This window comes from Rattus norvegicus, chromosome 13, assembly GCF_021556685.1.
Source record: "Rattus norvegicus strain SHRSP/BbbUtx chromosome 13, alternate assembly SHRSP_T2T, whole genome shotgun sequence".
NCBI lineage: Eukaryota > Metazoa > Chordata > Mammalia > Rodentia > Muridae > Rattus > Rattus norvegicus.
The window spans coordinates 81,088,684-81,114,633 of NC_141546.1; the positions used below are offsets into that span (position 1 = coordinate 81,088,684).

General features: G+C 40.9%; 1 protein-coding gene, 1 long non-coding RNA gene and 1 pseudogene across 3 annotated transcripts in view; 2 read left to right on the forward strand and 1 right to left on the reverse strand.

Moving 5' to 3' along the window:
* Nucleotides 1–19,091, reverse strand: part of Mael (maelstrom spermatogenic transposon silencer) — a 39,429-nt gene extending 20,338 nt beyond the window's left edge. Inside the window, 5 exon segments of the mRNA NM_001108857.1 lie at nucleotides 14,249–14,290; nucleotides 15,788–15,943; nucleotides 17,217–17,316; nucleotides 18,613–18,705; nucleotides 18,878–19,091. Coding sequence (NP_001102327.1) covers nucleotides 14,249–14,290; nucleotides 15,788–15,943; nucleotides 17,217–17,316; nucleotides 18,613–18,705; nucleotides 18,878–19,009 — 523 coding nt within the window. The 5' untranslated portion in view covers nucleotides 19,010–19,091.
* LOC134481527 (cold shock domain-containing protein E1-like) lies at nucleotides 587–2,907 on the forward strand (annotated as a pseudogene).
* Nucleotides 19,092–19,345: 254 nt separating the features above from the next.
* Nucleotides 19,346–25,379, forward strand: LOC148001742 (uncharacterized). Of its 2 annotated transcripts, none has more exons than XR_015636138.1 (2): nucleotides 19,346–19,449; nucleotides 22,559–25,379. It is a non-coding gene; the product is annotated as an uncharacterized LOC148001742 (long non-coding RNA). The 2 variants fall into 2 exon arrangements; XR_015636137.1 differs by having other exon boundaries at nucleotides 19,360–20,105.
* The last annotated feature ends 571 nt before the right edge of the window (nucleotides 25,380–25,950 follow it).

Genomic DNA, 25,950 nt, shown 5'->3' on the forward strand with positions numbered 1-25,950 from the left:
TACAAATGATAAACAGGCTGAGAAAGAAATTAGGGAAACAACTCCCTTCACAATAGGCACAGATAATATAAAATATCTTGGGGTAACTCTAACCAAACATGTGAAAGATCTTTATGATAAGAACTTCAAGTCTCGGCAAGAGAAGTGACATATATTCCTATGTACCGGGCTGTGCTGCTTATGGTGGTGCTGGAGAGGGGGCACTGAGCTGTTGGGTATGAAGTGTAATGGAACAGACTTTACCACCTGAAACTGCTGCTTCAAGTTCAAATCAGGCAAGCAACAGACCCGCAACAACCAAAGAAAAGTACACAAGTTGAAGACACAACACTTGCTCTGAAACAAGAAGTTTGTGCCTACTCAACAGCTTTGAAAGAGCACTTCCCAACACTGCTAGTAGTCTTTGTTTTCTTCAGTGCTGTACTGTGAGATTGCCCAGTGCAGCAGCAGTTGTATTCTTTATTAGCTTGGTAGATCATTTCCTCTCACTTTTTTTTTAAATACTAGCAACTTTGTTTTGTGATGAAAACAAAAGTAGGGTCAGCAAATACTACTGAAAAGTGCAATATTTGATTATCACTGCAAGATGAGCTTTGATCCAAACCTTCTCCACAACGGACACAATAGGTACCCAATGTTACTTCGGCAGCACTCCATGAGACTGGGGTTATTGAAAAACTGTTGACCTCTTACAGATTTATTCAGTGTTCAGAATGGCAAGCTAGACTTTTCTTCTACTGTTCACAATATAATGGCAACCGCCAGGACTTAAAAGTAGGAGATGTGGAATTTGAAGTATCATCTGACCAGAGGACTGGGAAACCTATTGCTATTAAATTGGTTAAGATAAAACCAGAAATACATCCTGAAGAACCAGTGAATGGACAAGTTGTGTGTACTGTTCCTCACAACTTAGTAATCTCCAGCTGCCTTGGGTCAGAGTCTAACAGGGAGTGTATGCTATGAACATAATGGGGAAGTGTTTTATCTGACTTACACCTCTGAAGACGTGGAAGGGAACGTGAAGCTGGAAACTGGAGATAAAATTAACTTTAATTAGAACAATAAACACATTGGTACTGTAAGTGCTCATAACATTATGCTTTTGAAAAAGAAACAAGCTTGCTATCAAGAAGTAGTCTGTGCCATGAAGGAGGTGTTTGGCTTTATTGAAAGAGGTGCTGTTGTAAAAGAGATATCTTTTACTGTAGTGAATTTAAAGGTGATCTAGAAATGAATTTAAAGGTGATCTAGAAACCCTGCATCCTGGAGATGAAGTTGAATTCACAACCAAGGAAAGAAATGGTAAAGAAGTTGCAACAGATGTCAGACTACTGCCTCAAGGAACAGTCATTTTTGAAGATATCAGCATTGAACATTTTGAAGGAACTGTATCCAAAGTTATCCCAAAAGTACCCAATAAAAACCAGAATGACCCATTGCCAGGACAAATCAAAGTTGACTTTGTGATTCCTAAAGAACTTCCCTTTGGAGACAAAGGCACAAAATCCAAAGTGACCCCGTTGGAAGGTGACCATGTTAGGTTTAATATTTCAACAGACTGACGTGACAAATGAGAATGAGCAACCAACATAGAGGTTCTGTCAAATACATTTCAGTTCACTAATGAGTTCAGAGACATGGTGTTGATTTCATTAAGTGTGTGGACTGTGATGCTCGTATGTTCCTCCACCTCAGTGAGATTCTTGATGGGAACCAGCTCCACATTGCACATGAAGTAGAGTTTAACTGTGGTCCCTGATTTGCTCTCTGCCCAAAGAAATCATGCTATTAGAATTAAAAAAACTTTCCAAGGGCATGGTTTCATTCCATTCCCATTCAGATCATTTTTTGAGCACCAAAGAAAAAGAAGCCACTTTTTCCAATCCCAAAACTCCAAGCCCAAATAAAGGCAAAGACAAGGAGGCAGAAGATGGCATTATTGTTTATGGTGACTGTGTGGTGAAGCTATTGTTTTTCAAGCCAAGGATGTGGAAGGATCTACTTCTCCTCAAATAGGTAAGGTTGAATTTAGTATTAATGACAAACAGAGGTCATTCTAACTCCAAAAGGCTCTTGGGTTATGCGGCAACTCTGAAAGATAATTCTGACTTTATTTAAACAGCTAGCCATGTTAAGGAGATATTTTTCCATTATATTGAGTTCTCTGGTGGTGTTGATAGCCTGAACTGGAAGACATGGTTGAATACAGCTTGTCCAAAGGCAAAGGTGATAAGGTCAGTGCTGAGAAAGTAAACTCACTCAGTGAATGGCAGTACTGAGGGAACTAATCCAACCATCTACTCTATGTCCTATGAGAGGTGTTGATCCAACACAGACTGAGTACCAAGGAATGACTGAGATTGTGGAGGAGGGGGATATGAAAGGTGAAGTGCATCCTTTTGGCATAGTTGGGATTGCTAACAAAGGGGATTGCCTACAGAAAGGGGAGAATGTCAAGTTCTAGTTGTGTACTTGGTCAAAATGCACAAATTATGGCCTACAACATCATACCCCTTTGTAGGGCTACTGTGGAGTGTGTGAAAGATCAGTTTGGCTTTATTAAGTAGGAGATAGCAAGCTCTCTTTTCATGTGATAGAAGTTCAGGATGACATTGAGTACAGGTGGAATTCTCAGTGGTCCTTAATCAGCGCACTGGGAAATGCAGCGCATGGAATGTTTGGCAGGTCTGTGACGGCCCCAAAGCTGATGCAGCTTCCTCAACCTGATCAGTTGGTCAACTGCTTAAAGAACATCACCTTAGATGATGTCAATGCTCCATGTCTAATGATTCTTCATCAGCTAAGATAACTCAATGGGATTTGGTGCAGAAAGAAAGATCCATCAAGCTGGTGTCATTGACTAACCATGTCTACAAAGCACATGATTAATCTACTATGGTCAAGTTGGGGGGATTCTGGTGAAGGGTTCTAAATATCTTCCTCTTCATCTTTCCAAAAATCTGGAATACTTATTCTATTGAGCTGTAACACCAGTTTTAACACCTTCTTTGTGTTATATTTAAAGAAAAAAGAAATTTAAGAAACCATTTTAAAATTATGCATAGTTGCAGCCTGGAAAACGTTAAGGTGGCACCTTTAGTGTCAATCTAGGAGCTTTATTTGATGCATTTAGTACAACTGGTAATTGCAAATTCCACTTGGCCTGTGTAAGTGAACAAACAAACTGTTACATTGTTGGCCTATGAAATTCTGCACTCTAGCCAGTGTATACACTCTACCTTCATTACTAACACTCAGATGCACTCTTTTCCTTTTCTTCCCATTCATTATGCTTTAATTATGAGAACCATATGAAGGTAGAATGTATTACTTTTAAAAATTGCAAAAATTTATATAGTAAATGATTTTCTTAAGTTGATGGCCAAATGTTAAAATGTTATTTTCGTATCATTTATCATCTTGTCACAATCCACTTAACGAAGTTTGATTACATTTCAGTGAAAATTATCTTCCAGAATAGTTTTTCTTCTTCTTCTTCTTGGGATGGGGGGGGGGGGTAAATAACTTTACTATTAGTATGTATGGTGCAGAATTTCATGCAAATGAAGTGTGACATTAGAGTGAGAATTTAAACATATTTAAACTAAAGACGAATGCACAAAACTGCTGCTGCTTAGATCACTGCAGCTTCTAGGACCCAGTTTCTTTTACTGATTTAAAAACAAAATGAAAAAAAAAACATTGAAATGAATCCTGATTTTTTTTGAAGTAGCCCCCTGGTTCCAGTGCCCTGTTGAATATAGGCACTTGATCCTTGGTGCAACTTCTGTTCCACTTTGTGTCACGGGAATGGATTGGCCTGATTTCTTGGCATTTCTCTTGAATTGGCCCCAAACAGGGTCCCTGGACAGTGGACTGAAGGCTTTTGTCTAAAGGTGACGAGGGTCAGCTCAGGGGTTCTGGGGGAGGGCGTTTTCATCTTCCCCCTTGGCACTTGAGGTTTTGAACTCTGGGTAAAAAGGCCGTTTAAGCTTTGTAAACACAAAACATTTTTGCTTTCTCTGGTTTCATGTTAATGGCAAAAGAATGGGAGCGAAAAGTTTTACTGATATTTGGAAAAAAAAAAAAACAAAAAACAAAAAAAGAACTTCAAGTCTCTCAGGAAAGAAATCGAAGATGATCTCAGAAAATGGAAAGAGCTCCCATGTTCATGAATTGGCAGAATTAACATAGTAAAAATGGACATCGTATGATGAAAGTCAGTCTACAGATTCAATGCAATCCCCATCAAAATCCCAACACAATTCTTCAAAGACATAATAAAAAGAACAAGTCTCAAATTCATCTAGAAAGGCAAAAAACCCAGAATAGCGAAAACAATTCTTAACAATAGAAGAATGGCTGGGGGAATCCCTCACCTCAAGCTCTACTACAGAGCAATAGCGATAAAAACAACATGGTATTGGTACAGAGACAGGTTGATCAATGGAATAGAGTTGAAGACCCAAGATATAAAACCACACATACACACTCACTTGATCTTTGACAAAGAAGCCAAAAATATACAATGAAAAAAAGAAAGCATCTTCAATAAATGGTGCTAGTCTAACTGGCTGTCTGTATGTAGAAAAATGAAAATAGACCCATTGTCACCATGCACAAAGCTCACATCTAAGTAGATCAAGGGCCTCAACATACAACTAGATACACTGAATCCAATAGAAGAGAAAGTGGGAAAGAGCCTTGATTCATTGGCACAGGGGGGAAATTTCCTAAACAGAGCTCCAAAGGCTCAGGCTCTGAGATCAAGAATTGATAAATGGGACCTCATGAAACTGAAAAGTGTCTGTAAGTCATGGGACACAGTCAATAAGACAAATCAGCATCCTATAGATTGGAAAAAAAATCTTCACTTACCTCATGTCTGATATAGATAGAGGACTAATATCCAAAATATGTAAATAACTCAAGAAGATAACCACCAAAAAACCAAACAACCCAATTAAAAAATGGGGTAAAGGCACCTAAATCCTGTGGGGGAAGAGAGCTGGACCCTCAGAAGTACGGACAATCCTGAGAATTCAGAGACAACTACTTTCTGCCCACATTCCTGACACGAGAGGAAATCGCCTAGTGCCATCTGTGCCCTCTGGGCACAGAGACCTAGGAGCAGTCAGGGGCAGGACCCTTGAGGTTTCTGCCTGCACGGATAGCTGTAAGCCAGTTGCCAGGAGCACCTACACATCTGAGATGTGTAGACCAACGCTTCTACCCCAAGCAACCAGCCTGGAGACTTCAGGACACACAAAACCAGGAGCAGCTCTCTATTTCCAGATCCGGCTGAAAGAAAAGTTTACAGGAGTGCTGACAAACAGACCTACAGGAGGGTCAAGCCACTGTCAGAGACAGCAAGACAAGGTAACACCAGAGACAACCTGAGGGTGAGAGGCAAGCGTAGGAACCTAAGCAACAGAAGACTACTTGGCATCAACAGAGCCTAGTTGTCCCACCAAAGCAAATACTGGATTATCTAAACACGCCGGAAAAGCAAGATTTGGATTTAAAATCAAATTTTATGATGGAGGACTTTAAGAGGGATATAAATAACTCCCTTAAAGAAATACAGGACAACACAAGTAAACAAGTAGAAGCCCTTAAAGAGGAAACACAAAAATCCCTTAAAGAATTCTAGGAAAACACAACTAAACAAGTGAAGGAATTGAACAAAACCATCCAGGATTTAAAAATGGAAATAGAAACAATAAAGAAAGTGCAATGTAGATAGAAAACCTAGGGAATAGATCAGAAGCATCACCAACAGAATAGAACAGATAGAAGAGAGAATCTCAGGGGCAGAAAATACCATAGAAAACATCAATACAAACATTTAGGAACATTTAGCCCAAAACATTTAGGAAATCCAGGACACAATGAGAAGATCAAACCTAAGGATAATAGGTACAGAAGAGAGTGAAGATTCCCAACTCAAAGGATCAGTAAATATCTTCAACAAAATCATAGACAAAAAAAACTTCCCTAACGTAAAGAAAGAGAGGCCCATACACATACAAGAAGCCTACAGAACTCCAAATAGATTGGACCAGAAAAGAAATTCCTCCCATTATATAATAGTCAAAATACCAAATGCATAAAACAAGGAATTTTAAAAGCAGTAAGGGAAAAGGGTCAAGTAACATATAAAGATAGACCTATCAGAATCACACCAGACTTCTCACCAGAGACTATGAAAGCCAGATGATCTTGGACAGATTTCATACAGACCCTAAGAGAACACAAATGCCAGCATCAACCAAGTTACTGTATCCTGCAAAACTCTCAATCAACATATATGGAGAAACCAAGACATTCCATGACAAAACCAAATTTGCACAACATGTTTCTACAAATCCAGCCCTACAAAGGATTACAGATGAAAAACTCCAACACAAGGGAAACTACACCTTAAAAAATATCTCTTAACATCAATGGACTCAATTCCCCAATAAAAAGACATAGACTAACAGACTGGATATGTAAAGAGGACCCAGAATTTTGCTGCCTACAGGAAACACACCTCAGAGACAAAGACAGACACTACCTCAGAGTAAAAGGCTGGAAAACAACTTTCCAAGCAAATGGTCTGAGGAAACAAGCTGGAGTAGCCATTCTAACACTTAATAAAATTGATTTTAAACCAAAAGTTATCAAAAAAGATAAGGACACTTCATATTTATCAAAGGAAAAATCCACCAAGATGAACTCTCAATCCTAAATATTTATGCTCGAAATGCAATGACACCTAACATTCATAATAGAAATCTTACTAAAGCTCAAAGCACTCATTGCACCTCACACAATAATAGTTGGAGATTTCAACACCCCACTGTCATCAATGGACAGATCATGGAAACAGAAATTAAACAGAGACATAGAGAAACTAACAGAAAGTATGAACCAAATGGACTTAATAGATATTTATAAAACATCTCATCCTAAAACAAAAGAATATACTTTCTTCTCAGCATCTCATAGTACCTTCTCCAATACTGACCATATAATCAGTCACAAAACAGGCCTCAACAGATACAAGAAGATTGAAGTAATCCCATGCATCCTATCAGATCACCATGGACTAAGGCTGGTCTTCAATAACAACAAAAAACGACAGAAAGCCCACATATACATGGAAGTTGAACAATGGTCTACTCAATGATAACTTGGGTCAAGGAAGAAATAAAGAAATTTAAGACTTTTTAGAATTTAATGAAAATGAAGGCACAACATACACAAACTTATGGGACACATGAAAGTGGTTCTAAGAGGAAAACTCATAGCTCTGAGTGCCTCCAAAAAGAAACAGGAAAGATCATCCATCAACAGCTTGACAGCACACCTAAAAGCTCTAGAACAAAAAGAAGCAAACACACACAAGAGGAGTAGAAGGCAGGAAATAACCAAACTCAGGGCTGAAATCAACCAAGTAGAAACAAAAAGGACTATACAAAGAATCAACAAAACAAGGAGCTGGTTCTTTGAGAAAAATCAACAAGATAGATAAACCCTGAGCCAGAGTAATCAGAGGGCCACAGAGTGTATCAAAATTAACAAAATCAGAAATGAAAAGGGAGGTATAACAACAGAATCTGAGGGAATTAAAAATATCATTAGATTCTACTACAAAAACCTATACTCAACAAAATTTGGAGGAAATGGACAATTTTCTAGATAAATACTAGACACCAAAGTTGACTCAGGATCAGATAAACCATGTAAACAACTCCATTAACTCCTAAAGAAATAGAAACAGTTATTAAAAGTCTCCAAACCAAAAAGAGCCCAGGATCAGAAGGGTTTAATGCAGAATTCTGTCAGACCTTCGTAGAAGACCTCATACCAATACTGTCCGAACTATTCCACAAAATAAAAACAGAGCACTACCCAATTCCTTCTATGAAGCCATAATTACACTTATACCTAAACCACACAAAGACCCAACAAAGAAAGAAAACTTCCGACCAATTTCCCTTAAGAATATTGATGCAAAAATATTCAATAAAATTCTCACAAACTGAATCCAAGAACACATCAAAACAATCATCCATCATGATCAAGTAGATTTTATCCTAGGGATGCAGGGGTGGTTCAATATACAGAAATCCATCAACATAATCCTCTATGTAATGAAACTCAAGGAAAAAAATGTCATGATCATCTCATTAGATGCTGAGAAAGCATTTGACAAAATTCAACACCCCTTCATATTAAAAGTCTTGGAAAGACCAGGAATTCAAGGCCCATACCTAAACATAGTAAAAGCAATGAACAGCAAACCAGTAGCCAACATCAAACTAAATGGAGAAAAACTTGAAGCAATCCCACTAAAATCATGGACTAGACAAGGCTGCCCACTCTCTCCCTTCTTAGTCATTATAACACTCAAAGTCCTAGCCAGAGCAATCAGACAACAAAAGGAGGCCAAAGGGATACAAACGGGAAAAGAAGAAGTCAAAATATCACTCTTTGCAGATGATATGATAGTATACTTAAGTGACCCCAAAATTTCCACTAGAGAACTACTAAGCCTATAAACAACTTCAGCAAAGTGGCTGGGTATAATATTAACGCAAACAAATCAGTAGCCTTTCTCTACTCAAAGTATAAACAGGCTGAGAAAGAAATTAGGGAAATGACACCCTTCACAATAGTCCCAAATAATATAAAATACCTTGGTGTAACTCTAACCAAGTAAGTGAAAGATCTGTATGACAAGAACTTCAAGTCTTTGACGAAAGAAATTGAAGATCTCAGAAGATGGAAAGACCTCTCATGCTCATGGATTGGCAAGATTAATATAGTAAAAATGGCCATTTTGCCAAAGGCAATCTATAGATTCAATGCAATCTCCATCAAAATTCCAACTCAATTCTTCATAGAGTTAGAAAGAACAATTTCCAAATTCATTTGGAATAACAAAAAACCCAGGACAGCGAAAACTATCCTCAACAATAAAAGAAGCTGTAAAGAACCCAGATGCCCTTTAACAGAATACAGAAAATATGGTACATTACACAATGGAACACTACTCAGCTATCAAAAACAATGACTTCATGAAATTCATAGGCAAATGGATTGAATTAGAAATTATCATCCTGAGTGAGGTAATCCAATCATGGAAAAACACACATGGTATGCACTCACTGATAAGTGAATATTAGCCCAAAAGCTTGAATTACAAGATACAATCCACAGACCACAAGAAGCTCAAGAAGGACAATGACCAAAGTACAGATGCTTCACTCCTTCTTAAAAGGGGCAACAAAAATATTCATAGAAGGGGATATGGAGGCAAAATTTGGAGACCAAAGGAACAGCCATTCAGAGCCTGCCCATATGGGTATATGGCCCATATATATATCTACAGCCACCAAAACTAGATAAGGTTAATGAAGCCAAGAAGTGCATGCTGACAGGAGCTGGATATAGCTGTCTCCTGAGAGGCACAGCCAGAGGATGTCAAATACAGAGGCAAATGCTAGCAGCAACCCACTGAACTGAGAATAGGATCACCACTGGAGGAATCAGAGAAAGGATTGAAAGAGCCGAAATGGCTTGCAACCCCATAAGAACAACAATGCTAACCAACCAGAGCTCCCAGGGACTAAACCACTATCGAAGGATTATACATGGACTGACCCATGACTCTAGATGCTATGTAGCAAAGGATGGCCTTGTTGGGCACCAATGTAAGGAGAACCCCTTGGTCCTGCCAAGGTTTGACCCCCCACCCAGTGTAGGGGAATGTTGGGGGGGGGGGCAGGAACGGGGTTGGATGGGGAAGGGAACACCCTTAAATAAGGGGAGGGAGATGGGATGGGGGCTTATGTCCAGGAAACCAGGAAAGGGAATAACATTTGAAATGTAAATAAAAAATCCAATAAGTAGAAAAGAAAAAGAACTGCCACTCCATCTTGGTCTTTGGGAGGTTAAGGGGGGAAGAGCAGGGGTTTGGGATCAAATGTAACACAAATAAATCCATTATTGGGAAAATAAAAAAAGGGGGGCATAGAACTAAACCAAGAATTTCAAAAGAGGAATCTCAAATGGCTGACAAACACCTAAAGAAATGTTCAAAGTCCTTAGTGATCAGAGAAATGCAAATCAAAACAACCCTAAGATTCCACTTTATACCAGTCAGAATGGCTGAGATCAAAACCGCAGGTGATAACACATGTTGGTGAGGTTGTGGAGAAAGAGGAACATTCCTCCCCATTGCTGGTCGGATTGCAACTGGTACAATCATTCTGAAAATCAATTTGGAGGTTCCTCATAAAATTGGAAAATGACCTACCTAAAGACCCAGAAATACCACTCTTGGGAATATACCCAAAAGATGCCCCACCATGCCACAGGGGCATGTGTTGCACTATGGTCATAGCAACCTTATTTGTGATAGCCAGAAGTTGGAAACAACCCACATGTGCCACAACAGAAGAATGGAAACAGAAAATGTGGTTCATTTACACAATGGAATACTACTTAGCTATTAAGAATGAGGCCTTCCTGAGTTTTACAGAGAAATAGATGGAACCAGAAAATATTATCCTGAGTGAGTTAATTCAGACTCACCCAATAGCACATGCATGGTATGTTCTTTCTAATAAGTGGATATTAGCCCCCCCCCAAATGAGAGATACAGTCTACAGAACTCAAAAAGGCCAACAAGCTGAAGGGCCCAATTGAGGATACCTCAGTCCCACTTGGGAGAAGAATGCAACCACAAGGGGGGGCAGGGAGACAGGGAGGGATAGGAGAGGGAAAGGGAATGAGGGTGAGTGGGAGAGGGGAACATGATCTGGTATTAGGTAGTGGGGGGAGGACTGAAGACCTGAGGGCCAGAGGAAAAAATGGAAACATGCTACCGTGGGAGGAAGGAGGTTGGGAGGATGTTCTAGAATGTACCAGAGGCCTGGGAAGTGAAAGATCCTCGGGACTCAAATGGGGGGGGGCATAGATGAGATGCCCTACAGTGGGGAGAGGGAACTTGTAGAGCTCACCTCCAGCAGAAAAACAGGGCATCAAGTGAGGGATGGGGTTGCTATTCCACAGTCAAAACTCTGACCTATAATTCTTCCTGTCTGAAAAAAATACAGAGATAGAAATGGAGACGAACCTGAGGAAAAGAAGGTCTAGCAACAGGCCCAAAGTGGGATCCATCTCAAGGGGAGGCTCCACAACCTAACACCATTACTGAAGCTATGGTGCGCTCACAAAAAAGGACCTATCATGACTGCCCTCCAAAAGACCCAACGAACAGCTGAAGGAGTCTGATGCAGATATGTGCACCCAACCAATGAACAGAAGCTGCTGACCCTTGTAGTTGAAATAGGGAAAAGCTAGAGGAAGCTGAGGAGGAGGGCAACCCTGTAGGAGGACCAGCAGTCTCAATTAACCCCCTGATCTCGCAGACACTGGATCACCAACCAGGCAGCATATACCAGTTGAGATGAGGCCCTCAACACATATACAGCAGAGGACTCCTGGGTCTGGGGTTCAGTTAAAGAAGATGCAACTATCTCTCAAGACACTGGAGGCCCCAGGAAGTTTAGAGGTCTGGTGGGGTGGGTAGGGACATCCTTGTGGAGACACAGGGGGTGAGTGTGGTATAGAACTGTATGTGGGGGATGGACCAGGAGGGGAATAAAATTGGGAGTATAAAATTAAATAAATTTTTAAAAATTAAAAAAAGAACAACTTCTCTAAAGAAAAACCATTAACCAGTGAAATGAACAGAAGTCAAGTTCTTCTAATTCAAGTGAGGAAGGAGCGTCAGGACCTTAGTCTCAAGCTCATACAGAACCTAAACCCTGAGACATTTGACTACTCCAACATGGCAAACTATGATGCTCATGAAGCACTCTTCATTTCACTTATACTACCTGAAAGAGCAGGCAGCCATGTCTCCAATACTTGTTTAGGAAGAGGGTACATGTGGTTCCTGTGGATCAAGCTCAGGCCATGAGCTTTGACTGTAAGCATGTTTATCCACTAAGCCATCTCGCTAGCCCTGAGAAATCTATGTGCATGTTTGTTGGCTTCTACTTAAATAGAGCACATATCAATATATAAATTGGGCTTGGTAGGTTATTCTCCAAACCCTGGTCTTCTCCAAAGCAGCACACATGAGCCCAGGCATTTTTAGGCACTATGTCAACACAGCTGCCACTCTAACCATCACTTTCTTATTTAATTGGCACATCTCCCAGTGTTATTTAATTGGCAACTTGAGACAGGCTTAAATTGGCAAGCTCCAAACATTTTAAGTTTGTCTGAATGAGAAACTCTGTGCTGTTTCAATTATCTGGAATAATAAATTAAGAAATCATTCCCAGCTGTGGATGCAGCTCAGCAGTAGGACCTGCCTAGGTTGATCCTCAGCATGAGGAAAAAAGAAAACATTCCTGGTTTTTAGTAAGATACAGATAAGAGAGGCAGCTTTTAGAAAGGAAGGAGTCTGTTAATTTACTTAATGTGAAAATACTGCAAGGCATACAATTAAAATTAAAGGTCTGATCATAAAAATAGCAGAAAAATGTTAATAGTGACACTCTCAATAAACAAGTGGACACACAGCAGAAGACAATGCATTCACTTTGATGATGAACCAACTGAAATCATGTTTTCAAGTTAAAACATGAAAAGTAAACCAGAAACTAGATTTCACAAAAAAGTTTTTTTTTTTTTTTTGTTGAGTTTTAAGTCTTGCTCTGTGGCACAGACTGGCAATGAACTCTATATGACATGCTATCCTCAAGTTCTGGAAGGTCCTCCTGCCTTAAGCTCCTGTACCTGGTTTCATTCATTGGTCTTACACTTATTTTCATTTGCATCTTTGTGTGTTATGTCTATGAACACTGAATTCAGGTACCTGCAGAGGCACCAGATCCCCTGAATTAGAGCGCTGTGAGTAGCCTGATGTGGATGCTGCTAGAAAGTACTCTTAACTGCTGAGCCACCTCTCTCTCTAGCTCCTCCATTTGTTTTTAAATACGGTCTACTCACTGGCACAATGACCTCAAATAATGTAACTTGTTAGGGAGATTTTTAAATGTTTCTGAATGATAAGCTTCTTTTCCTATTTCAAAATATATTGAGGAAGCACAACTAAAAAAAAAAGAAAAATCTCAAACTCCTTAGTCCACAGTTTCTAACTTTATTCCAGGGCAAACAACAGATCTATACCTTTTTTTGTTTTTGTTTTTAATATTATGACCAGAAAAATGCAAAATATAATGAAATACAAAATATTTGTATTAAAGATAGCATTATAGGGTCAGAGACAGCCTAACAGATTGTAATCCTGACAACCTGGAAGTGGCAGCGGGCATCTGTAATCTTTGCACGCCTTCCTCAAGATGGGAGACAGAGGCACCTTGTTTGTCAGAGGCTCATGATCCAGTCAGCCTGCTTCACAAGGAGCACATGCACTCTCTCTCTCTCTCTCTTTCGCATGTACACAAGCAATAGTTATGATATGCTAGTTACAGTAGTCTTGACAAATATTTCTATTTCTAATACTTCTATAGGCTAGTTGACCACATTTTAAAGTTAAACTATACAAACAGGAAGTAAGTGGTTCCTTAAAATATATTGAATGAATCTCAACTTAATGTGAAACTAATGATTTTTGTTTTAGTCAAACAGGAAACTTTTTAAAACCTTGTTTTTATAAGAGTTGAGCTCCAATATTAGATAAACTTGGTCATAGGCAAGCTTTTTGGTTACAAAATATCTAAAAGCTTGACTTTTTTTCCATCCAAATCTCAAAAATATTCCACTCTGAACTTTTTGAAGCATGGCTTCTAAGAAAATGTTTTAAAATAGACATTGCTCATAAGTAGGTCTAAGTCTGCATCACCTGAAACTTTTCATGACTTCCCTGAGAGCCTGGCCACTGTACCAACAGCTGACCTTGGAAACCCATGGATTTAAAACAATAGGAAAATAAAATTGTATTTCCTTGAAAAGAAGAGAGAGCTCATGCACAAATCCAAGGCAGGAAAACTTTAATAAAAGTTTCCAGCTGGAAGTCCAGCTCTGTAGCAGTGACTGCCTAGCATGTGTGAGGCCCCAGTTCAGACCCAGTACCAGGAGTGTGCATGTGTAGGTTAAAGTTTTAAGGATCATTCCACCTATCATTCCCTGCAGCTTACATTTAGTTAATGGAATAAGTCTTAACAGGGCTGAACATACTTGGTCTCCCTTACCCCAATTCCTTTATACTTACTTGCAGCCTGGCAATGGAACCGAAATCCTCGTGGAATTTCACCTATAACACAAAAAACAGTTGAGAAAAAGGGATCTGAAGTTCTTACTTGTGCTACAGTAACGATGACCAAATTTTGGTGCGGGTTATTTTTATTACATTAAAACATAAAATTAAAACTCATACTGCCCTTTCCTGGTTTTTGTTTTGCTTCCCTTTGTCTTGGTGGTTGTTGTTTAAATAAAACATGATAATATAATTTTCATGGATTTTTCAAGCTACTTTTCACAGCAAGTTGTTCCTTCCAGGAAAACTATACTAGGGAAAAAGTTCATGGCAAAGAACTTCTATAGCTGGAGTCCAATGAACAGCTCTGAGAGCAGTGGGACACAATTCTGCAAGTGTACACAAACTTTCCAGAACAAAGAAAATGTTGAAATTTTATCTTTTCAGTGTTCCACAACACACACGCATACACAAAATCTAAAAACTGTATGGCTGCCCTAAGCAGCCATGTCCACAAGCAGAAGATGATTAACTCTGCTGTCCTCTGAGAATGAACATGTCCAAATTAATTTTAAAGCTCTTTTCTCTCTTGATACATTTCCCCTCTTGACTTTAAGGGTATGGGGCAAGGGTAAGGGCTCTCTGTCCTTTGGGAACTGACCAGAGCCTACTCTTTGTAACTATCTTGCTTTTCATTTTTTTCTTGAGACAGGGTATCACCATATAGACTAAATATTCTTGCCTGGCCTCCTGAAAGAATGATGAGGTCACAGGTTTGACTCTCCCTTGCACTACTGTTTTTTGCTTTTAGTGGAATAGAATAGTGGAAAGGAAATGACTAAGGATGTTTAGAGTACTGGTCTACCTCCATACTCTTTCAATAGTTACTACTAATACTTTACAAATGAGCTAGCTGGTTCAGAAAGGTATTTTCAAGGTTACAAAGCAGTTATCAGCTTCAAACTAAAGACTACTGAGGTAAAAGATGGGATAGTGAAAGAAAAGGAGACATGGAGCAGAAAGAAATCCCAAGATGTAAGGCCACAGGTCAAAGAATGGCAGGTTCTATATTTTGAGCTATTCTATCCTCTGAATTCTAATGTTTACTTCAGAGGAAAAGAGGCAATCAACAAAAATACTTGGGACTTAAGTATTATGTCTATGCAATCTTTAAGAACTAATCAGCTCTTAAGAAAACTACTATGGGGGTTGGGGATTTGGCTCAGTAGTAGAGCGCTTGCCTAGGAAGCGCAAGGTCCTATGTTCGATCCCCAGCCCCGGAAAAAAAAAAGAAAAAAAGAAAACTACTATAGGGTAGAGAGATAGCTCAGAGTTAGGAGCACCAACAACTCTTTCAGAGGTCCTGAGTTCAATTCCCAGCAACCACATGGTGGCTCACAACAATTTGTAATGGGGTCTGGTGTGTCTGAAGACAGCTAGTGTGCACATATACATAAAATAATTAAATAAATCTTAAAAAAACTACTATGAAGTCAGTTTTTTTTAAAGCATATACTTTTAGGATCTAGAATCTATCAAATACTGACTACTTACCTGGATTGATAAAGCTGTGGAAATCTGCCATAATACCTTCCTGGAGGGAATATTTGACACAGCCAATTTCACAAGGGAGGAAGCGCTGTTCACAATGAGGAGGTAGCTCACCATGGCTAAAAATATTCAGAAAATAAAAAACACCTCCAAGGAGAGCTGAAAAACAAAATAAACAGAACTCTTAAGACTTTTAGAACTGCTTTTGTACTGGTATGTGTTCTGTGTTTGCTAGTGAATTATAAAAGAAAACTCAATTATACCAGGTAAATAAAAACTTAGCAATTATGTTTATCAAGAAATTTAGTAACTGTTCTTAATATAAAGCAGTAACATTACTCAGTTCTGCAATAGCCTTTACATGATTCGGCTACAGATTGGCATTCATTTCAGCAAAGACATAAGTTGTGACATATGGAACACATAGTTTGGGAAATAAAGTCCAACAGAACAAACGAAGTAGAACTGTAGCTATGGATATTTAGTTCTCTGCCTTTGTACTTTCTGCTACTATACAGAAGACCACCTATAATACAAGAGAAATATGTGGGAGTAGCACTGGCCACCTAAGACCAATGCTAAAAGTCTGTGTTAAATGAAGGCAGAACAGGAAAGGCCCTTAGGTTAGCTACATTCTCCTCTAACGCAGTGCAATAATTTATCCTTGATTCAGCCTGCCCACCTCAGGGTATTATAAAATTCCTTGTTCTTAATTGGCAAATAATAATAGTACATCTTTATTTGTCACCATAGGGCTTCATGTATTTATAAATTGTGGAATGATTAAAAATCAAGCTAGTTAATGTATCCATTAATCCATAACCTTCAACATTTAGAGCCTACTCTCTTACCAGGCTGGAAAAATAGGTCAAAAGCCTTATTCTTCTGTCTACCTCTATAACCTAAGTGTGGGAGCTACAAAAAAGTTTAATGTTTAATAACGTAGGAAGTGGTGGAAACCAAGATTTTTGTTACAGAAAACTTTACAGTAAACAAATGCAAATTAGTTCATCTGGTATTACATTAGTGCTAGAATACTTGAACCCATATAGTCAAGGATTAGGATCAAACGAACAGAACACATTTTGGAGTGGGATGCACTTGTATGTGTGTGTCCTTGAGTGATGCTATTAGACGCCAATCTTGAGTGTCATTTTCTAGGAGCTGTCCATGTTTGTGATGGACCTCTCACAGGATGTTTCCTAATTAGTTTCCTAATTAGGCCAGGCTGGCCACTATCCTGTCTCCATCTCTCAGCATAGGGATCATAAACTAGCAATACGACCACCCTTCACTTTTTATACGGGTGCTGGTCCTTACCATTGCACCGCAAACACTATTTCCCTTCCCACACCATACCGAACTGTTTTTTTTTTTTCAATTGCCCAATATGCCATCCAAATTTGAGCGAAGTATTTTAGGAATACTCTACCTTGATCACTTTTTATAGATAAATTTGACATATCAGGGGGAGAAACACTTGGTTTTGGTACAAGCATGCCTGGCCTCCTCAGTGGTGTGGATACGAGTTTCTGAAAGTAAGAGAATCACCAATCACTTTTAAACAGAGCTATTGCTAGATACTTTACTTCCCATATTTAAATTTTAACAAAGGAGCCTCAAAATAGCCCGTGGTCTTTGTCAGCATTCCCTCAAGGCCAATGGAAACTATCAGTAAATATCAGCAGACCGACCGCAGCAATCTATGAGAAGGTGGGTATAGATAAACAACTACAGCTGAAAGCCATTTGCTCACTCCTCATCATCTCATTTCCCCGAGTCACTAACAACCAAATGCCAGGCTGGTGCTCAAGAGAATATTATTTCAAGAAAACAGAACAAAATCCTAAAGCCGATACATGCTGTTTGTGGTTTCCATTTAAAAGTGAAAACCACAAAAGGCTGTGCGCCTCCAACTATCACAAAACACACACACACACACAATATACTTAAGTTTTGTGGAGAATATTTTCTTCAAATTTTCATTCTTTTTCTTTTTTGTGTGCAGACAGGTGCTTGCCTGCATGTATGTGTGTTACATTTGTATAGCACCAGTAGAGGCCAGAGGAGGGCATCAGAATCCACGGGAACTGGAGTTACAGATGGATGTGAGTCACCATGTAGGTGCACTGACTGGAAACTGGGTCTTCTGGAAGAGTAGCCCGCGCTTTTAGCCAATGAGCCATCACCAGTCCCTTGAGGAGATACGTTTTATAGAAAATTCTGGTAAGAGAAATCAAAACTCACAAGCACAACAATCTCATAAAGCCTGACTTAACACATCAACTTAAAACATAAATCCACCATTTTTAAAAATAACTTGCCACAATTTGAATTTCAATCCAACGCCACTAATTTAAGAATGAAATTTCAGTATGTACAGAGAAAAACAACACAAGATGAAGAAAAAGTCTTCACTAATGACCTTGTAGTTACGGAACAGAAATGAGTCAGACTTGGTTTACTATCCCGCCACTTGGGAACCTGCTTAACTTTTTTCTTTTTTTTTTGTCTGTGGGATCTACAAATGTTAAGCCAGGTCTTCACATCTTGTTATTCCACTATTTAAAGCACAGTTAACAAGGTTGCTTCTAGGAATCACTTAAATAAAACCCAACTACTTTTAAGTATGCCGACTTTTGTTTTTAAAAGCCACCTAACCGTTAAGACTTGAAAAGGCACTCTGGGAGGCTGTTCAGTGCAAGCCCTGACCACAAACCTGCCTTTCCCCTGGGGTTTCTACACTACCTGGAAGCTTCCCGAAGGTTCCTCGGACTCCACTGTGGCTGGAGTCCAAGGACGAGTCTGCGAGAGGCGGCTGCCCTTACCTGCTTCTCTGAAGGCCCAGAATCCTTTCCCTGGGCTGCTCTCCACTCTCGAGCCATTTCTGAGTATTTCTCCTTCTCATCCTCCCTCAGGAGCTTTGGGAGAAGAGGGAGACAAGAGAGGCAAGCGGTGAGGTGTCCGTTCCACGCCTCGGTTCTGGAAGGTTCTGTCGGTTGGTCCAGCCCTTGGGCCGTGTCCCCTCTATGGGCGCCCACAAGCCGGGTTCCCACTGTGCCCTCCCTGCTGCCCAACTGCCCGCAGCCTCACCGCCCAGTCGGCCGAGCAGTAGGGGATGGCGTCTGCCACGCGGGCCACCGGCAGGCCTCGCCGGCGCAGTTCGGGAATCTTCTCCTGTACGAAGAAATAGTAGGCATTGCGGCTGGCCCTGCGGTTGGGCATGGCGTCGTCGGGCCTCGACGCCCTCCAGAGACGCAGCAAGCAGCCGGCGCCCTCGCCGGGCTCCCGCCCTTAGTAACCGAGCTTGGAGCCTGCACGCGCTTCAGCCAGGCGCTTAGCCAATCAGGACGCAGCGCGCAGCCGCATTGGCCCCCGTTGGGGGGGGAGGGAACAGCATGAAACTGAAAGATTCCGTGCGTGGGAGGGTGGAGGGGGCGGGGAAGGAAGAGGAGCGAGGAGGTGCTGGTGGGGAGAGCACTGTGATTGGCTGATTCGCTTGCCCGGTAGGCGGGGAATTGTCACGTGGTAGGCCTGGTGCTTTTTCTGTATATTGTTGCGTGGTGGGCCTGGTGAGTAGGAAGAGGACTCAGGGGTGCTTCTTCGTTCCGGGTGTTTCAACAGCCGGAACTAGCGAGCTTGTGCAAAGCACTGAGAGGGAAAAGGTGGGGAGAGTAGGGTGTTTTCAAGAAGACAACAACTACCCCAACATATTTGAACACTTATGTTATTAGCATTTGAGGAACTGAGGATTGAACCAGAGCCTCCAACATGCTTGGCCAGCCTTTTACCACTGAGCTGTGTTCTCAGCTCCTTCCCCGTATTTTTAAAGTACAATTTATGATTAGCCATAAGAAGAAAACACAAGAGGTTGAGATTTCAAAGAACATCCTCGGAAAAAGTCTTATAGGCTTTCTCATACAGTCTGGGTAATTTGGGGAGGAGTCAGTTTTATCAGTAGGTGACATTTTTGGAGTTCTCAAATGAGTTCTCTACTTAGTTACTGCTGACTCGACGTTGGGCCTGTGTATTTAGTAATAGAGTTCTCATACTGGTTCCAATTGTGCTGCTTGATCTCGCCTGGGTTTTCTCATTGTACTTCCCAACGAAATTCCTTTGTGCATTCAACTTACTAAATTTGTGTATACGTAGAGTTGGAAATTCTAACCGATCAGTTTTTCTCTCCCCGTGACACATATCAGACAGATTAGACCAGATTAAAAGTAGATAACGGCAGGGTTATTTGGAGGCAGCTCTCCGGTGGGTTCATCGGATCTCACAGGTGGAGGTCAGTGAGGTCACGAATCCAGGCAAAAGCAAGGTTTGTTTTTTTTTTTTTTTTTTTTTTTTTGTTGTTGTTTGTTTTTGGGATGACACGTGAGTTAGGAGCTGGTGGGTTGCTGGAACACAAAGGAATGAGGCATTTTCTGTGGGTGGAGTTGGTGGAAGGGGGCAGACGGGGTTTCCCAGCTTGAGCAGGGGTTCTAGCCTAACAACCTCACTTTTAATTGTTTGCTAGTAACATTGCTAAATTTTTCTGGTATTGAACCAGTCTAATGTTTGTGATATACTCTCGTCTTGATCATGAAACATTGCTGACACTTTAAAAAAGTTATTCTTTCTTAGTACATAATAGATTATTTTTGTGCTGCTTTCTTTAGGGATCAGGGGAAGTTATGAGTGAGTAGCATCCCGAAAGAATGTGCTTCGTTGACATGGGCAGGGCCATGTCCGAAGATGTCCCAGTGAGAAACTGACAAAGTTATTAGCTATAAGGGCCAGGCACAAGAGGAACGGCAAAGCTTTCTTGGAGAGTAGGAGAATGAATGTTTATGAATGACCGATTGCTCAGTGAGAGCAATTACTGTGGATCCCTCGTTGGTGTTTACAGACTGAGACTGCTCACCTACACAGACCTCCTGTGGAGACTTGCTAACTCCCCTTCTTAGGTTCCTAACAGACACATTGAGGTTCCAGATTGCCGAGGTTGTAGGTATCAGCAGGTTAGAAAACTCCCACCGGATCCCAGTTTCACTGTGTGTCTGCGTATGTCAGTTCTTTATTCCCTCTCTGTCCGTGGTTAGGGAGGGTTCCCAAACCCAAGCTACACATGATTAGGCAGCTTTTCTTACTAAATGTTGCTATCAAGGTTGTTACTGCCTCATAAAATGAATGCCCATTTCTCTTAGGAGAATAAGATATGAGAATTACCAATGCTTTGAAAAGTTGGTTGACTGTCTTATTTAAGCTCTGATACAGCCTTTGGAGAGCAGCAGGGGTTGGGGGAGGTGAACCTTGAAGGATCTGGCATGGGTTGTCTTTGCAGTTTCCTTTAGCCATTTCTCTTAGAGACCTATGTTAGAGACTGCAAGTATATTGGAATAAAATTTGGCGAGGAGGTGCGGCCTCTGAAACTTCCATAAATATAGATGAGGCAACATCTTGACAGGGTCTTCTGCTTAGCTGCTTGACTCAGCAGTTCCACTCTTTCCAGAGGAACGGACTCACACAAGGGTTTCTAGATGAATTTGTAACAGCTCTGTTCATAAAAAGACCTGCACGGAATACCCCGAAGTCATCAACAGTTCAACTGGTAAATTGTGGAATATAATAGCATAGACCACTGGGGACTCTGAAGAAGTAAGCTAATCTTGCCACTCTACATGAATTCAGAAAGGTTGCTAAGTGGAAGAAAGTATATACAAAAATGCGCATCCTCTGTGCCCCAGTGGATACAACTCCTGAGACAGGTTAGCTCATGACTGCAGCTAGCAGATCAGCAGGAGTAGCTAGAGGCCTGGAGGTGGGAAAGTAGAAAACCGTGGAGGTGGAGAACTGTTTTGTGCTTGGTAGTGGTTACAGGCAGAGTGTGTCAAGTTCATCTAATTATATTTTTAGACATGCATTTTCAAAAGTTATCACTTTATGTGTATTGGTGTATTTCCTGCATGGATGTCTTTGCACCACGTGCATGCCTTAAGAGGGTTGGATGCCCTGGAACTGGAGTTAAGAGATGGTTGTAAACTGCCGTGTAGGTGTTGGGTACCGAACTTTGGTCCTTTGGGAAGAGCAGTGAGAACTGCTAACCCCCGAATCACCTCTCCAGCTCCCAGATTGCATGCATTGCATTCTGTGTAAAATACAGTCCAGTAAAATTTATTTTAAAGATTGGCATAAAAATAAATGTAATACTTATTTATAATTTAAAAAATACATACTATCTCCTTTTCTCTAATACTATTTAAGCCGTACAAGTCTTTACTTTTTTCTTTCTTTCAAAAAGATATATTTATTTAGTGTATGTGACTGCTCTCTTCTCATGTACACCAGAAGAGGGCATCGGTTTGGAGTACAGATGGTTGTGAGCCACCATGTGGTTGCTGGGAATTGAACCCAGGTCTTTTGGAAGAGCAGTCAGTGCTCTTAACCACTGAGCTCTCTCTCCAATCTTCTTGCCCCTGCCCCAAGCCTTTTCTTAGTATTTGTTAAACTGTTTTATCGATCATTTAAACAATCTGAGTTTTGTTCTGCTGAGAAACTGTAAGGTTTTTCTTTTCACCCCTTTCTGCTTTAAATGCCTTCGCCCTTTCTACTTCTGCCTATTTTGCATTTCTTTTTCTAGTTTCTGGAATAAAATATCATATCCTTTTCAGTGTCTATTTTTATAGGTTTACTTTTCTCGTTTCTGCTTTAGTTGGATTGATCAGTGTTTCTGGTCTAGGTATCTCTCTGCTGACTTCAAAGTTGTGCATTTCGTTTTTCTTCATTCCGTAGACAGTGTGTCGGGGTTGAGAGGACAACTCTCAGGAGTCAGTTCACCATGTGGGACCTGGAGATCACTATACAAGCCTCTCTACCTGCTGAGCCATCGATCCAGACTCCTCCCGAGAAACTGCTTATAGACCCCTTTCTTGAGACCAGTTGTTGAACAGAACTGTTAACAAAGCAGCCTCACATTGGGTGACCCAGTGGACTTCCACCACGGTATTCCTACTGCAGAGTGCTGCCCAGATGTCTTGAGGAAACTACACTCCAGCTGCCACCATGACTGCTACTCCAGCCACAAGTTCTGCTTCAGGAGATCAGCTCCAGTACAGACAGCTGCACCAGCTTACATCAGGAAGGTCAATCAAATGTGACCAGGATGGGAACCACTTAGGATGGGAAGGTTATAGGTGACTCAGAGAAAAAGAGAAGGCTGGCAATTTGGTGCTTATGTAAGGTTTGTGATTGGTGCTTAGGTAAAGCTTAGGTGGGACTGAAAGCACATGTGAGGCTGTGATTGGTAGAATCACAGTTGATGCACAGGCATGTTACACCTGTCACTGGTGATGTAAGCAGAATGATTCCCACACCTCTGAGGTTCATTTGGGAGGATTTTCTCCCCAGGGCTGCAGCATTGAGCCCAATCCGGCATCTCTGAATGGCCTTCAGCTGACTCGTAGTCTGTATTATTGGTATAATGGGCTGAACAATCAGACTTAAGAATAGCAACTGCAGAAAAGAGGCAGTTAAAGGCCCCAGACCACCACTGTGAGCTGAGAGCCCTGGAATCCAAGCTCTGAGAAACATCAAGAGGCAGCTGGAAGTACCAGGCAGTCACCAAGGGCTGCAGGTACAGTAAGCTAATACTAGGAAGAATGTCAGGAATACTGTGGTTAAGTCTATGGAAAAGGGCAGTGCACTAGAGGTTAAAGGGGCTGTAACTGCAGCCTCTGAGTCTTGATCCTTTAAACTCAGAAAAGTGCTCAGTTTGAGCACACCCAATGACAAGCCTTTGTCACTGAAAGCTTGGAGCCATAACCCTTGGGCTCAAGGCTTAGAGCTATTGCTCTCTGCATTGGAAGCCTAGTTTCTTGTAAGCCTCCAGAACTCAGAGCCAGTAACATGAAGAACACTGTTCCCTGCTCCTTGCAGTTGCTTTTAGATAAAGCAAAAGAGCCCATAGCCAGCCACTTGTGACAGTTTCAGGGTGGTGCATGCGCGCGCACGTGTGTGTGTGTGTGAGTGTGTGTGTGTGTGTGTGTGTGTGTGTGTGAGAGAGAGAGAGAGAGAGAGAGAGAGAGAACCAATGTTGATAAAGGGCCAGCATACAACAAACTGAACATACCTGAGACATAAAATTTGACAGTTGTGCACCCGAGAATCTGCATCTGCAAACATCTGCCGCAGGCTGCATGGGGCACCCACAGTTCTCTACTCATTCTTCCTTCTGCCCTTTTCTGTCTCCTCGTGTGTACTTTCCCTCTGTTGCTATGCCTTCACGTTCACTTGTGTTCTCTATGTCTGATGTCAGTCCTACCAGCATATTTCCACACCAGATTATTCTGTTTTTATCAGCGGGAGTTAATTGAATCTTAAAAATATCCTCTATTTCTCTACTTAACAGAGCCGTTCTTTACTTTTCTCCACACAAAATTGAGCTATAATATAGAGAAGTTAACGAAACAACTAATTGTCCTTGTCTATGCATTTTGTCACCCGAGTCATTTCTAGGTCTGTCCCAACAGGTGGATTATTATTATTTGGAGCTAATGTCCTATGGTTTTGCTTGGTAATATCTGATTGCAGGCTAGCCATTTTACTGTTAAATGATGCATATTTTTATATTCGTGTGCTTTGCTCCAGGACATGGTTTATTACCTGGAAACAGCTAAATGCTCTCTTTGCACATTGTTCCTATGCTTTGTTATTTGAGGGCAGAGCAACCACTAAGACTAATTTTCCCCTCTACTGACATGACACCCTTCTGAGGACTCCACCTGATGGCCCATGCCTGAATTTGGAGGCTTTTCCATTTTGGCTGACAAGAACACAGACTATTTCCAGCCCTGTGTGAATTCCAAGGATTGTTCCTTCTAATCCTTTCAAGTTGTTCTTTCCCTGGCACTGGTGTGGTTTCCTCCCACACGGACGTTGATCAGTATTCAGCTACAGCTTCAAGGGAGATCCTCACTACAGCTCCAGAGTGCTCTCTCTCTCCCCATGCTTCTTCGTCTTTCCTGTTACTCTGCTGGCAAACTCTTCTTGCTCTGGCCAACCTGGACACTTGGCTCCTTTTTCTGGAGCCAAGGAGACTCTAGGGTCCTGAGTGCTCCCTTCTTAAGCCTGAGAGCTTGCTCTTTTCTGCTCATTCAGGAATAGATACCTTAGCTCCCTGATGTCCAGTGTTTGAAGTCATTATTCCATATATTTGATTGGGTTTTTAGTGGCTTCAGGCTGTTAGATAAATCTGTTCTCTGTTACTCCACCTTGATCCAAAGGACTTTCTCTTATTTTAACACTTAAAACAATTACATGTAACTAAGAAATTTTTAGATAGGTGGTCAGGACAGATTATCCTGAAGAGACCTTTAAATTAGAAAGGAACAGAGAGAATTCTAGACAAATGGAATGGGTTACACAAAGGCTCAGATGATAGCAATCTGCTCATGTCCTCAGTACATATGAAAGCCTGCTTCTTAGTGGTATTGTGATTCTATTCAGGTAGAGAATGGTGTGTGTTGAGGTTGGAATAATGAATTGGGACTTGGGTGTGGCCATTATGAGGAATTCAAATTGTAATCTCAATAAAATGGTCAAGAGTTTTATATTATTTTTAACTGATAGAGTGCATACGTTTACTATATACACACATGCTATTTTGATATATGTACACACCATGGGATGGCTAAAGTGAGCTATTTAACATATGTATTACCATGTGTACTTTTTTTTGTGGTGAGAATACCTTAAATTTACTTTTAAAACTGCATTTATTTGTTTGGGGTGGGGATGTGCAAGCACCATGGTATGTAAGAGAAATCAGAGGGCAACCTGTGGAAATCTCTACCCTCCTTTTGCTACGTGGATTCTGAGGGTCAAATGTAGGTCTTCAGGCTTGGCAGAAAAACCTTTACCTTCTGAGCCATCTCTGGACCAGAAACCCCCTATTATTTGAATGCTTTTAAAAGCATGTCAGGATTGATCATTTAAGGCTAATGTTACTGCTATTTGGAGAGTAACTCAAAGCGGTAAGGATGAGGGCATGTGAGGTGACTCCTCGTTAAAGATGCTAAGAAGCACGGCAGCATGAGTTCAACTCTCAGAACTCACACAGGGGTAGAAAAGAATCAACTCTCACAAGTTGTCTTCTCAGCTCCACATGAGCACCATGTCCCACCACC